The sequence below is a fragment of the Thunnus thynnus genome, chromosome 8 (assembly GCF_963924715.1).
Source record: "Thunnus thynnus chromosome 8, fThuThy2.1, whole genome shotgun sequence".
Classification (NCBI taxonomy): Eukaryota; Metazoa; Chordata; class Actinopteri; order Scombriformes; family Scombridae; genus Thunnus; species Thunnus thynnus.
This window is the reverse complement of record NC_089524.1, coordinates 19,006,143-19,020,601: the sequence shown is the minus strand read 5'-3', so window position 1 is coordinate 19,020,601 and position 14,459 is coordinate 19,006,143. Positions and strand designations below refer to the sequence as shown.

Below are 14,459 nucleotides of genomic sequence, written 5' to 3'. Positions count from 1 at the left end.
TCTGAGAAACCTCATAAATGACTGCAGAGAATGGATTTAGAGTATGTACGGTATGTTTATGGGCATGTTTGTGTACATAGGGCCTGTAGGTTATGCATATACATTTGCATTATGACATTAGAGTACATATTTACAGTACCAGTCAAAAGTTTGACACTTTCTCATTCAAGTAATGGGAGGGTGTGTCCAAACTTTTTACTGGTACTGTATATGTGCTCAGTTCCAAGTTGCTTCCCTGTTAAATGCACATAATGATTAATAAATGTGTGTGTGTGTGTGTGTGTGTGTGTGTGTGTGTGTGTGTGTGTGTGTGTGTGTGTGTGTCTGCATATTTCAATGTGTGATCTGCTGTTATGGCACAGCACAATCACCTCAACTGCTGTGTGGGCGGCAGTGTCAGGTAAAAGGATAAAAGCAGAATTCATACTTTCTCAGCTCAACGCCTCATTTCCTTCTTCCAGTCATCACCAACGAGCCTGTGCAGCTCACACACGTCATTAGAAAGAATGCTTTTCTTCTAGTGGCACCAGCAGGCCGACGTTTTCACTCTTTCGGTGAAATAACTCAACGTAAAAACTGAAAGAAAAAAAACAACAACCTGTAATCTAGTGCTATCATCAGGTACAAATATCTGTTTGCCCAATACACTGGTTTATGACCAAATACCTGCCAATCTAATGACATTCACATCAGTTTTACTTATTCTTTGTGTTTAGTGCTTGTTAGCAAATGTTAGCATTCTAACACGCTAAACTAAGATGGTAAAAATTATACCAGAAAAACATCAAAGTACACCGCTGCCAGTTCAACCTCACAGAGCTGCGAGCATGGCTGTGGACTCGTAGTCTTGATAATAACTGATGAACAAATAGATTTTTTAGTCCTTGCATGCATATATAGTATATTAAAGATCTTACTTCTGGATTAGATTCTTTTTCTCTTTCTTCTATTGCTCATGTGTAATTTTTTTCCCATTGTTCTTCCTGAAAAACCAAAACACAATATCAGGGTTTCCACATTTAATTTAACAAAGATAAGAGACTATTGTTTTGTCAGAATAAATCACATGAGAGCATGTTTGTCACTAAGACTTGTGGGATTTATTGTTTAACAAGATACTGACTGTTCTCTTTGTTAAAATGACAAAGTGCTGCAATAACAGTCTACCAGCTAGTGCATTAGTAAGTAAGTACTCATTAGACTATGGACAGAAAATCCCAGTATCATGACTGAGCTTTTTAAGATACACATCCTGGGGAGGCCAGTGGAACAGAGGCTAACTGGAAGAGAGGATGAGGCTTCAGCATTCAAGTCTACAGGGACACTTTGAGGCATTTAGAGCAATATTCTGCTAATTCTGGCTGAGAAAAGGGATTAAAGATATTCTTGCCACATTGCCATCTTCCTTAATCTCTTTTATTGTCAGCATGGGTTTGTGAACATGACTCATTCAGGCACACGTACATGTACACACACACAAACACACACACACATTAGTAGAATGATCTATGCACTGTCATTTGTAATAATCTATCTTCTTTCAGTTAGTCATTTTCAGAATGACTCACAATTGTTTTATTGTTTTAAACAGGTTTAAGTTTGGCCTGTCATGGATTAAGGACCTGAAAACCATTTTTTCCTCAATCAGCTTCTTACTCTAAGCAATGGTGTGCAACATGAAGACACATGTTTCTTCTAAAGTCTGAAAATGTTTTATTATTTTACATGACAGTTTTCTGTATTTCTTTTATTTTCTCTGTAATGTGGGCTGGAGTTAGTTGGAAAATGATGATGTCATGTACTTGTGAGGACCAATCAGGATTCTGCAACATTTGAATCCTATCTGATGACAATTGTGTGGTTGTTTGCTTGTGCTGCCCCTTTCACATCTGATTAAAACTGCACCACCCGATGAAGCAAATTAGCTGAGTTTGTGACTGCTAAACTCTTTAATTATTGCTTGTCTTATAATGAAACTTAATTTTATATTAAAAAATACTTATGTAACCAAGTTTTCAGAGCTTTCTCATCCAAATAAATGTAAAAGCTGTGCCACTACCCCTGTGTGAGAATAGATACTTAATTAACACATTACACTGAAAGTGGGAACTTTCAAATCTGGCTATAATCTATTGCAGTATCAACTGTTTCATGAAATAGAACAGTGAAACTACCAGACAAGCACAGTTTTCATACTCTGACACTGGAAACTAAAATCATTGGTTTTACTTTGTGAAAATACCCTCTAGAGTCAAGACAAAACAAGTTGATCCAGTATGCAGTATGCTGAAGTACAGTACAGTAGCCTGTATAACTTACGGGTGCATACTATCTGCTAAACCTTATCTATCTGCCCTGCCAGACAGTCATAATGAATTTATCAATTAGGCCTGGCTGTGTGTGCCCTTGGGGCTGCAGTCCCAGCCCTCACCTCCTCTGCACTGAACTTCAATCAGTCATCCTGTCAGAAAAGCAGAGAGGCGAGAGCAGCCTGAAGAAGGCATTTTGAGGAGTGTTTTAGGTCCAACAAAGAAGACGAACCTTCAAAAGTACAGTAAAAACTATATTTTGTACCATATGCACTTACATGAGTGTTTAACAAAGCCTCCTCTAAACTAATGAATGACTGGGGACCTTGTTTTTGGCAGAGATATTTAACACGGTGGGATATTTAAAATCAGATCAGATTAATTTATGAGGCTATTCAGCATTTGTGCAGAGATGACTGTAATGTTTATTTTCAGGCAGGGATAAAAACTAAAGCATTTTGAGTCATCTGATCCTTCTGCAGGAGTCAGTCAAGGCTTCGATGATGTGTCTCCCTCCAGAGGAAAGCAGGGGAAGTATACTTTACTTAATGAATACAACATACACTGATATGTAAAGCAAAATAAACTTTATTTATATTTCCATCAGTTGTCACACAGTACAACATCAACCTTAATACAAAATGTCACAACATAATGCAATACTCATATATATATATATCTTCAATTCTCTGCAGGTTATAGGCTACATTTCTGTGGCAATTGTTACATGTAATATAAACATACAATAAAAATATTTTTTGACTACATTTGGCTGTTTAATAGTTATAAGTACAGTGCAACAACAGAGCAATCCAGTGCATAAAAGGCATATAGAGGAGGAATGTCAAAAAAAAAAAATCTTGCAATTTGTGACAAAATGGAAAACTTAAAGATAAATTCATATCTTTGGGGTTTTCGGACAGTGTCTAATCATCAGTGCAAGTGTCTGATGGCAAGCCGTTGAACATTCAAAACAAAACTCAGAGGAAACGGTTAGATGTGTATCACTGCACACAGGTCCTGTTTACTTGGGTGGGGTGCAGGTTGTGGTCTAACCACTTGAAACTGACAGGCAGGTGGTGGTGGAGCTCAGCCTAGATTTTCTATTTGCTTTGTGCGTTTTGCCTGGGGTTGATGGCGGGGAGGCCACACTCAGATTCCTGACTTTGTTAAAACTGTTTCTTAGACTGTCGCGCCTGCTCTCGGAGGTGCTGTTGGTATCCTTCGATGTGAATATGTCTGGGTTACAGAGGCCGGCCTTCACGCAGCAGCAACACAGGAGCTCAGCGAAAGCCTTCCTCATATCACTGCTGCCCAGGGCGTAGATGATGGGGTTCAGGCCAGAGTTTAAGACAGCCAGGGTGATGAAAAAATCTGCGCTGAACAGCAGTCCACACTGGCGGGAGACGCAGAAAAAATCCACCAGTAGCAGCAGGAATAATGGCCCCCAGCAAAGCATAAAGACCCCAACAATGGTGATCACAGTTTTAAGCAGAGCCAAAGAGCGTTTACGACTGCGCTTGGGGGCCAGCTGTGCACTCTGGTGTACATGGCAGTAGATGGCACCATAGAGCACGGCGATAGCCAAGAGGATGAGGAAGAAGATGATAAGAGAGAAAAAGATGTAGGTTTTGGAGTAAAGAGGGAGGAGGGTGGAGCACCCATCCAAGCTGCACACACAGTTCCAGCCCAGCAATGGGAGGAAGCCAATCACCAGCGCAAAAACCCAGCAGAGTACCACCAAGCCATAGATCCTATAGTAGGACTTACTGGATGACTTCTGGTTCAGTGGCTTCATCATAGTGGTGTAACGCTCTACAGCAATTAGCAATAAACTGAATATGGATGCTGCCAGAGCTACAAACAGCAGGCCCTCTCTGAACAGCCAAAGTGCGGGGCTGAGGCGGAACGTCTGGTTGCCAGACATACAGATGTTGACCAGGTAGGCAGTGCCGGTTAGGAGGTCACTGAGTGTGATGTTGGCGATGCAGACGTAAACCCAGCGCCGGCTGTGGCAGATGCGGGAGATGACGGCCACCAACATCAGGAAATTCTCCAGGATGATGAAAACACTGAAGAAGAGGAAGACCGCCATGGTGACACTGATGTGGTTCTGGGTGTTTGAGATGGTCCTGTTCTGCAGGCGGCCAGTGTGGTTGTAATGGCGCAAGATCACATTGCTGATTCCAGTGGCTGTAGCGGTGGCATTTGAAATGGTGGCGTTGCTGGGGTAACTGGGTAAGTGGTACAATTGGGGGCAGGAGGAGGAGGAAGTGAAGGAGGAGAAGACATTCATAGCAACGGCTGGTCAAGATCAAGATCAAGGCTGTGGGTGGGAACAGGCTGAACCAAGCTGGTATGAGCTACGAGGGAATTAGTGTGAAACTCCTGCAATCAAACAGGCTATCACTACACTCTAACCACAGAAGCTCTGCCTGTGGACAATACACACCTGAAAAAAATAGAAAAATAAGAACAATTTCAAAATCAAACGATATAAATCAAACCAATAAAAGCAAACTCCACTCGCTCTCATAACTATAGCGTGTGCTTCCTTACTACGGTGCTTTAATCAGTTTAAAAGGCTTCATTTAAATGCCTCCCTTGTGTGTCACAACACCTAACCTTTCTGTGGTTTACACAGGATGAGAGAGCAGCTGCAGAGGGCATTTAAATCATGACATGAAGGAAATACACATATTGTTTCATAAAATGATGTTGGAAAATACTGTCCTAAAATTCCCAAACAGCAGTAGAAACTGAAATACTGTTCTATAATAGCAAATAGCACAAACATATAATCAGATTAGTATTTTTCTTTTTCCTCTGAAAATGTTTTCAGTGAGATTGAGAATCAAAATTAATTAATCCAAATTAATCTAAAACACTTTCAAAGTTTATATTGTTTTATATGAAATACAGTGGTAGCAAAAGCATTAATTATATATCAATTTGCCATATGAGAAGTCATATGGCATGCAGACATGAGACAAGAGTCATATTGCATAATCTGTATAATCTGTGAACCCGTTTTAAAAATCAAATAAATTATAATTTTATTCTAATTTTATCCTATAATAAGTGGATGAAATCCATCGCATTTAATTGTCAGAGCCGTAAAGTGAAGTGAATTCTGTGTAGTGGAGGGTACTTACTCTGCCTGCTGGCGGTGATGCTGAGTATGTGAGAAGATCTAGTCGCTGACTACTGATTTTTGCTGCACGTACTTGATGGGGAAGTAAGCCAAGGAAGGTTAGGTGGCACCACACCCAAAACACACACACATATATACGCACAAACACACACACTATGCAACAGATATTGACATCACTTCCATCTACTTGCAAACAGACAAAACAACTGTGAATTCTAAAATTTCACAGTCTAAGGGGTCAACAATTGTTGTAAAACAACCTACTGCTTATTTCAGGAGCTCAATTTTCATTTAATTGACAAACAATTTTCCATCACTTTTGTGGTGCATCAAGATCATGTTTTCCTGAGACATCACAAATTTTACTACTACTGCACATCATATGGTATTGCTCAAGCTACCCTATGACAACTTATGCGGGAAGGGTTCTTTCAAAACATGTGTCATACTAGGTCAGTTGTATATGTTTTCAAACTTAAAATGACTCAGTGTTTTCAAGGATATGTGGCAAGAACTCACTTGCACTTATAAGACCATGGAGCCAAGCCAATGGATTACTACAAAAGCCTCAAATTAGAATATATTTTTTCTCAATATTTCTCAGAAAGTAAAGACAAAAACAGGAACAGATGGAAAAGTGCCCCTCCCTGCAGATAGAGTTTCACACATCTCATCACACATCTGTGGTTGTTGATTTGGCTATAGGCCCCAGTCACATTATATTCACTCCACGCTCTTATTGACGCCATGCATGACACACTTAAGATAAGAGAGCCTTGCATCATGCACCAGCAGACCCTGACCATGTGCAATATGACAGGCAGTGGCACTGAGGTCTAGACCACTTTGAAGTTAACCATAACACATAACATACTGAGTACTAGCAAACAAGGCCCAAGCATCTTGCAAGCACCCAAAAATCATGAAACCACTTTACAAATATGAGTAAAGCCAGAACTGGTAGCTGGACACATTTGTACTTCAGTGTGGAGTTTTCAAGAAGCTATGATTATATATTTCAAGCTTTCAGCAAAGTGGGCTCTAATTGGATCATTGCACTATAATTATCATTTATCAAACGTTTTAACTGCACGCTGATGCGGTCTGAAATAAGGTCAAACAAAACCCTAAAAAAATCCCCAAAGGTTTCTCTAGAATATATTGTTTTTCATGCTAATAAAACATGCTGAAAAAAATGTGCAAGTGGGTATTACATGTCGTCTTCCATCTACAGTATGTTCATCATCACAATATTGTTTCTGTTTTCAACAGTTTGTACAGTGTCTCCATTCAAGAACAAGACAAGGTTGTGCATGTAAAGACAGAAAAAATGCAAAGGTGACAGAACTACTAGACGTTTGACCTACATTTTGTGTTAATGTAATGAGGCATGACAACAATAAGCCTCCCACATGAAACCAAAGTAGCTAATTTCTAACACCACTTCTCCTTTTCAGTGTTGAGATCTTGAGATATTAAAAAAAAAGCAGACATGCATTAATATAGCACAGGTTAAAAATGTTGATATAGGATAGATGTTATTCTATCTATGTAATCAAATGCTGAGGTGAGACTGTTGTGAAATCAGAAAAAAGGAAAGAAAAATACAAAACAAGTTGCTGCAACCTGAGGTGTTAAACAACACCCACAACTGTTGGAACGCCCTGACTGAAAATATAACTTCAAACATCACTAAAACCACAACGTGCGTATTTTAAACCATGGCTGGGTTTTTCTTTCACCAGTAAACTGAGCCAGCCCTGTAAACTGTTACTGTTAGTGACTTTAAACAAGGTTGCACTTGTGCCCTCAAGCCAGTCCATTGATATTATTGTTTGTCCTGTGATATCCAACAAAAGACTCTCATCACTATCTGTTACATCGGTTTATCCTGTTCAGTGCTGCAGGGGGCTGCAGTGGCAGTCACATGCACTGGGTCACTGGATTTAGTTTCCAATTAAACTGTCCTGCATTTCTGTATATGTGTAACAGGAAACACATGTCAACATGCACCACCGCACAGAGATGCCTTATTCTTTGCCCTCATGAGGAAATCAAAGAGGTTTTTGTGAAATCTCGAGGCATTTCTGTAGCTATAGTGCAAGTGCAAGGCTCATATTTGATATTCAGTTTAATAAAATGTTATTTTATGTTTACTGCTCCTTTTTCAGTATGTTACCATTAATGTGAGATCAAATCAGATGAAAGAATCAACATGATCGTGAACCTTTACAGAGTAAAGAACTACAGTAGACACCATCCTGCTACTCTATATACATGCATATATGCATGTATACATCTATATACATGGAAATGTGTTCTTGCCAGCTTCCTTTGTTGTTTTAATGATTTCTGACTTCCTCTGAATTATACAGCAAAGATGTCAGCATTTCAGACTTGAAAAAATGTGCATAAAGGACTCAGAAAACCTGCAAAAGAGACCTCATGGCTTGCTAAAGGTGCAGTGTGTAGAATTTAGTGGCATCTAGCGGATGCCAGACTTGGCAGAAATGGAATATACTATTAATAAGTATGTTTTCATTAATGTATAATCACCTGAAACTAAGAATCGTGTTTTCATTACCTTAGAATGAGCCCTTTATATCTACATAGGAAGCAGGTCCTCTTCCACAGAGCCCACCATGTTGCACCGCCATACTTCTACAGTAGCCCAGAACGGACAAACCAAACACTGGCTCTATAGAGGACCTTTCACGTTTTTCGCAAGTTTTGCGGATAGGGCCAAAGGTTGGAAGGGCAGAAAATAGCGTCATCTACTGTGGCACAGGTCAAAAAATATTCCTAAACCCTAATATCAAGCGTGCATTGCAGAAATTAAATCTCCAGGCACTTTGGTATTGGATACAGTATTCAGCTTTGGTGGAAGCAACTTAGGTACAAGCGCCTAGAGAAACTGTCTTTAAATTGAGTGAATGTAAGTGTGAGTCACTTGGGGGCATCTTTTAAACATGTAGACCTATGTGAAGTTTCACTGGTCCACCATTAAAATACAAAACTACACTTAATCACAAACAGGTCAAAAAAACTGCTGTACTGTTCTCTGTCAGTTTGAAACTTTGCTTTTTTTTTTTTTTTTTTAAATCACACACCCAAACAATGACATGACACTAGGGTGTCAGCCTTTTAACGAGAGACTGAAAACACCTGCCTTCACGTCACGTCGTATTAGGGTGCGGTCACACATTCAACGCTCTTAAAAGATTCAGCCTATGCATTGCAGCAGCTGGTAGCTGAGTATAATTCAGCCCTTTAAAGCTGCATTCATTTTTTTTCCATTTAAGGGCAGAACTTCACAACAAGCTGACAAACACACAGGAAGACACAGAGTAATGGTGTTCAGCTCAATATAACAGCAAGCAATCACCGACCTACACATGCAGCAGCAGTGCACTGCTACAACTTTCACATTGCCATACATGGCCATTTAATTCACTGTTGATATACAAAATATTGATAAGTGGAACTTTAAACATTGTGGGTAACTACCTCCCTTCCTGTTGTGGCCTTCTGACATCAACTCCCACTGTATGTTGTGGGCTCACAGTTATAAGTATTGATATTGTGTAATACAAGGATTATATCATTTAAATGTGCTGAGTAAAAAAAATAATCAGATGGAAGTTAAGGATAATTTATAAGAGAAATGGTTTAATTGTGGTACTATTGACCCATGAAGCCTGAACAAAAGAAACAAACAAAAACAAAAAATGTGGTTGCTCAAGTCTAGACTTACAGTGTTTGGAGTTGCCTAATTTACTTGGAGTGGAGCAGTCAACATCTGGTGGCCACAAAGCAGCATTACAGTAATTTTCCTGGAAATAAAGAAAACATGCAGCTTCACTGTGAGACCACTGGAAGGTGCTGTGGTGAAAAGCTCACTGAAATGATGAAATGTTTTGTTTTTTTTCTTTGGTGAGCTGTAATCATGTTGGCATACATAACATGATGCAATGTACATTTGAATAAACCTCAGTTAACAATTCTTTGTAAATTGAATTGTAGATCATAAATTTCACCTCTGTGTATTTTAGACTGCTGGTTTGCACACTAGACTTGATGAAATCTCTGTATCTTCATGTAGGGTGAATTAGTGCAATGTGAGACACTAAGCTCAAATGCATCTACCTATTTTTCAACCAAAAGCTAATGATTAGGACAGCTATCAAATTAAACCTGGAGTAATCAAAATCACATGACTCCACACATGTGATGCCATAGATTGGGGGCGATGCAACAGGAAGTACTTGCTGTGAAGTCCAGTCAAAGGTCAGACAAAGGATTATGAGTATTTAATGTTAATGATATAAAACTGTTGTAAATGAGGCAATGTTGCTGATTGTTATCAGATTGTGTTTATGATATATTCATGCCTCAAAATATGCCATAAAATGGTTAAAACATGTTTTAATTTTTTATTTCAGTCAGCATGGTACAATAAATGTGTAATACCAATAGTTATTTGGGGGTCTTGTCATGGAATTGCTACTAAAACACTGGACGCAAACAGAAATAAAAGCACAGACACAGGGTGATCTGAAGATTAATGGAATTATTATTGATCAATAAGGAGACAGAACTCACACAAAGGGGATTATTCCCCTGTCGCGCTATACAAAGCCAAACTGACCTTCTTATAGTCTTCAGAGACAAAAAAATGATCACCGATTGGTCAAATCATACAAACTTATGGATTACAGCCAATGGTAAACAGCCACAAGGTGTACATTTACATACCCACGTATACTAGATAAGAGCCACATCTCCCAAGGATACAGGAAGGCAAGAGCCCTAAACTATATGTGGCCTTTGACCCTTGAACCTGTGCTGTTTACTCCAAGACCCAAGATGTTACCTTATCTGAGCCTGAGCCAGAATGGAAAGAGAGGAGTGGTCCTCCTAAAACACATTCCTTCTCTCAAGGACAAGCACACATTAACAGAGCAAATGATCATCCTTGCACAACTCTGCACATTAAAATAAGACAATCCTTTGGTCTTTCATTACCTTTACAGTCTTAATCTTGTAATGCTTAATTTTAACTTATAGGCAGGTTGAAAATTATATTATTACTAATATTAATACATAATACATTACTATACTACCTGTAACAGCAAAAACATTGTAATTACTGACCAAATGTGGGCATGCACTTACTGACCAGAGGAGTTTTTATTGTATGAATTAAGGTGATTTAGACCTTTCAGCCTCCCAGTGAGTGTCCCGGATTTCAGCCTGAACTGTTCCACATTAGGGAATTCACATAATCTGGGACAATTTGTTACAAGGGTCAATTTAATATCTGTCATGTCTTCTCTGAGTGTGATATTTGTATTCTCTTTTCTGATACTATTAGAAAACACCATGGGGATTTCAGAATGGTATTGGGTGCAGATATAATGTATTGGCTTCAAAATCAAAATATATTGCTGAAGTGCCAAATGCGGAAATTGTCCCACATTAATGTAATTCACCCTAAAATTAATTTATTCCATTACCACAATTCACAATTACTTTGAATATTGAGGGAGGTCTTTACTCTTACAAAAACAAACCTATACAAGGAAACAAACTTTACAAAAGTTCAGACTGCTGTCAAATCACAAGTCCTTTTTACTAAGAGTAAAAATTAAATAGGCCAACAGCTAGCCCAAACGGTTAAAGCTACTTAGAAGATTGTATTAGCAACACATTAAGTTAGCCACTGACAACTAATTAGGTCAGTTTGCAGTAAACTGAATATAAGAATATAAGGTTTTTTCCCCTGGAAATTCGTCTGAAAAAAGTGAAGTTGTCTTATACTCGGGGTCTAGACTTTTAAATATCAATATACATTCACAACAACAGATGGTCCTAAAAATCTGTAAAACCAGCGCTCCCCTCCTGATTGAAGCGAGCCGACTAGCCTGCACATAAATTCGGTAAATAACACGAATGATCATAGTCTCTACTGCATTTTGCTGTCATTTATGGTTGCACTGAGACTCCTCCCCTTTGATTCATGGTGGGCGGAGCTGAGTGCTCCACACACACGGAGCTCAGCGTGGCAAAGGAGAGACAGTGAACCAGGTGAAGTACTCCAGTTGACAACTACACCCGTTACGTTACTGTAAGTGCAATAAAAGATTTTCAAGTAAAAGGCAAATAACAGTAATTTAATCCAAGTTGTAAATCGTTTTCCAAAAATGAGACTTGAAAAGGGGGGTCGTCTTACATTCAGGCCAATACAGTATTTTATATATATATATATACACACACATTTAATCATTACTGAATACTTGATGTTGAAATTTAAATACCACAGAATTTATTTCACTGAAATATTTGACCATCTTTTTGAATCTTCACTTTGTGAAATTCTCAATAGTCACTTTCAAGTTTATTTCCCGTACATATTTATTTTAGGGTCCTCATATTCAGATAGAGAATTCATGTGCCATCCGTCTCTGATGTTCAGATCTGAATTTTAGCATCTGAATTTCACCAAGTGTATTTGATCTAATCGAGCAACTTCAATAAAGCTTTTGAATATTAGGGAGGTGAATTTTGAATCTGAATTTCAGAACCCTAAAATATACACTGGAAATAAAGTTTTTCAAATTGAACAACTTGAAAGTAACTATTGAGAATTTCACAAAGTGAAATTCAGACCACATAAATTCAGAAAGGTGGTTTTCAAAGTGCAATAAATTCAGTGGTATTTAACAACATTAAAGTATTAAGTAGTGACACAATTTCAAAATGTAGTATTCAATTGCTGAATTAATTCAAATTATTACTGCAATTATTTGCTTCCATAGTTGTATATTAGCAGCACTTCAAAAGCCTGTGGTGGTATCTGTGGCTGGTATATCAGCTTTTGTACATCTGAGTACAGATTCAAAGCAGAAGACTGTGAAGCTGTCAAAGTTCCCTCACTGTGTGTGACACTGAAGTTACAGACTTTTAGTTGTTAAAATAAGCCCGAAATCATTCTTCTAACTTTAATATATCATATATTTATCATATATTAACGTTTCAATAAAAGAGAACTGTAAATCCATTGTCAAAGTATTTTTCCAGCATAACTAATGTTGAATCTTGCTATGTGACACTCCACTTCAATTACATTATTATTATTTGCTTTATTTTATTTCAATAAAAGTATGACATCAAAAAGCATCAATCTGCAACTGAAATAATAAAAAGGATGAGTGTCAAAAACTGTTAAATTTAACAACTGAACTGCAAAAAACACTGACAGAAGACATCGAGGGTTAATGAGATTACTGTTCTCATTTCTCTTAAGGATGATATTTTACTTGGTAGCTCACCTCTGTCTCTGTCCTCTCCTCCTTGCTGCGTCCTGTGACTACATGCTGATCCTCCTAAATTAATTACAGCAGCAGATGCATAACAGTGAGATAAAGAAAGCGGACTTTCCCGTACAATTATGTTCATCCTAGGACAGAGAAACGTGTGTACACTGGATATGGATATGTGACTCACATGATTAAAATAAACACAACTATCTTTACCACAGGCAATGTATCACTTAGGCACACATAGCCTAGATAAAGACACACGAAGTGAAAGTTCCGTTAGTTCATGTTGAGATTTCACATCTGTTTTCACTCACTTGTGCATCTACAGGCATCATCGGGTATGCACATGTTATATTGGACAGTTATTCATCATCTATTTCAGTTTTGTAATTAGGATGAATGAGGCTCAGAGTAACTGCAGACATTCTTTGCCAATGCTATGTGATAATGAAATCATCCTAAACAATTCTGAAAGTTTGTTGAACTCACTTGACTTTTAGGTTGTTTCATAAAGAAATGCCTTTACATCTGGCCCCCTTCCTTCCCTGAGTCGCCAGGGAAGGAAGGGGGCCAGATGTAGTTGCTGAGTTGTTCTGACTGTTAGACAAGCAGTGACAGAGGATCAAATCATTTATATACTGAAAAACAAGAACCATACACACAGGGCACAAAATTAGCACCAGCCAACTGCTAGTTAAATATGCAAGTGGCTGGTTGATTTGCTTCACTCACCAGCCAGAAATAAACCCAAAAAACAACGGTAATCTATTGAGTCGCTGGTAACATTTGAACATTCACTAGTCATTTGGCCAAACTAACATCATCACGTCTGCCTCTTAAAGATATAAAGAGATTGGCCATTTAACTTACTTAATAATACATACATCAAACACTGATAGGAGAAGCAATATTAGTGGGTTAAGAGACAAAGACCTCGGTCGTTGGCTGCAGGCCAAGTTCTACAAAGTTTTTTGTGTCGCCCCCGACAAATTAAAATAATTAACTTCAACACACCACGTGACATGCTGCCAACAATATTGTCGTGCCAGTGCTCACCTTGAACCCGCATCTTCTCAGTTTGCTGTCTTTCTGCCTCTTTGCCCCTGCTCTGCTCTGTTTTTACCGGAAGGTGTGCGCACACCTACACACACGCACGTACGTGCTAAACGTGACATTGTCTTCTTCTTTTGTTTCCTTTGTGGTACGCCACTGGATGCTTGTACAGTTCATGCTGCCTCCAGTTCAAGACCCGGTGTGGGGACCTCCCTCGTAAGGTAGTTTATTCATGAACACTTATTGTAACACTTTAATTTTCTAAAATTAAAAGCTTAAAAAAAAAAAAACAAACCCAAAACAAAACAGGATTTTTAAACCTCTGTCCACTTTTATTCAAAAACAGATACAAATATAAATAATTTTGCCGCCTCAACAAATACAGATGCAAATACAAATACTGGGCCCTCTGCACATCCCTACTGTGTATATCACCTGCGCTGGTAGACTATATAGTCTTTGATAACACAAACTGTAAAATCCAGTGGTTTAGTCTGCCTCCCTGTAGTACCACCGCTGTAATCCTACAGGGGTCGCTGCTCTTCAACAAATGCCTCCGAGCAACAGTGCGCCTTCATTGTATAGAATCTGGCTTCTGCCTTTTTCCTCAACTTTTTTTTT

The 14,459-nt window shown here is 38.5% G+C and overlaps 1 protein-coding gene across 3 annotated transcripts; it reads right to left on the bottom strand.

The window, feature by feature from the left end:
* Positions 1-2,879: 2,879 nt before the first annotated feature.
* Positions 2,880-13,982, bottom strand: s1pr4 (sphingosine-1-phosphate receptor 4). Of its 3 annotated transcripts, XM_067596938.1 has the most exons (5): positions 13,842-13,982; positions 12,795-12,848; positions 9,218-9,296; positions 5,465-5,535; positions 2,880-4,761 (listed from the first exon to the last, which is right to left on the bottom strand). In XM_067596938.1, the coding sequence occupies exon 5, from the start codon at positions 4,603-4,605 to the stop codon at positions 3,361-3,363; it is 1,245 nt and encodes a 414-aa protein (XP_067453039.1). In that variant the 5' UTR covers positions 4,606-4,761; positions 5,465-5,535; positions 9,218-9,296; positions 12,795-12,848; positions 13,842-13,982; the 3' UTR covers positions 2,880-3,360. The 3 variants fall into 3 exon arrangements, with proteins under 3 accessions (XP_067453039.1, XP_067453041.1, XP_067453040.1); XM_067596940.1 differs by lacking the exon at positions 9,218-9,296; XM_067596939.1 differs by lacking the exon at positions 13,842-13,982 and having other exon boundaries at positions 12,795-13,249.
* Positions 13,983-14,459: the final 477 nt, after the last annotated feature.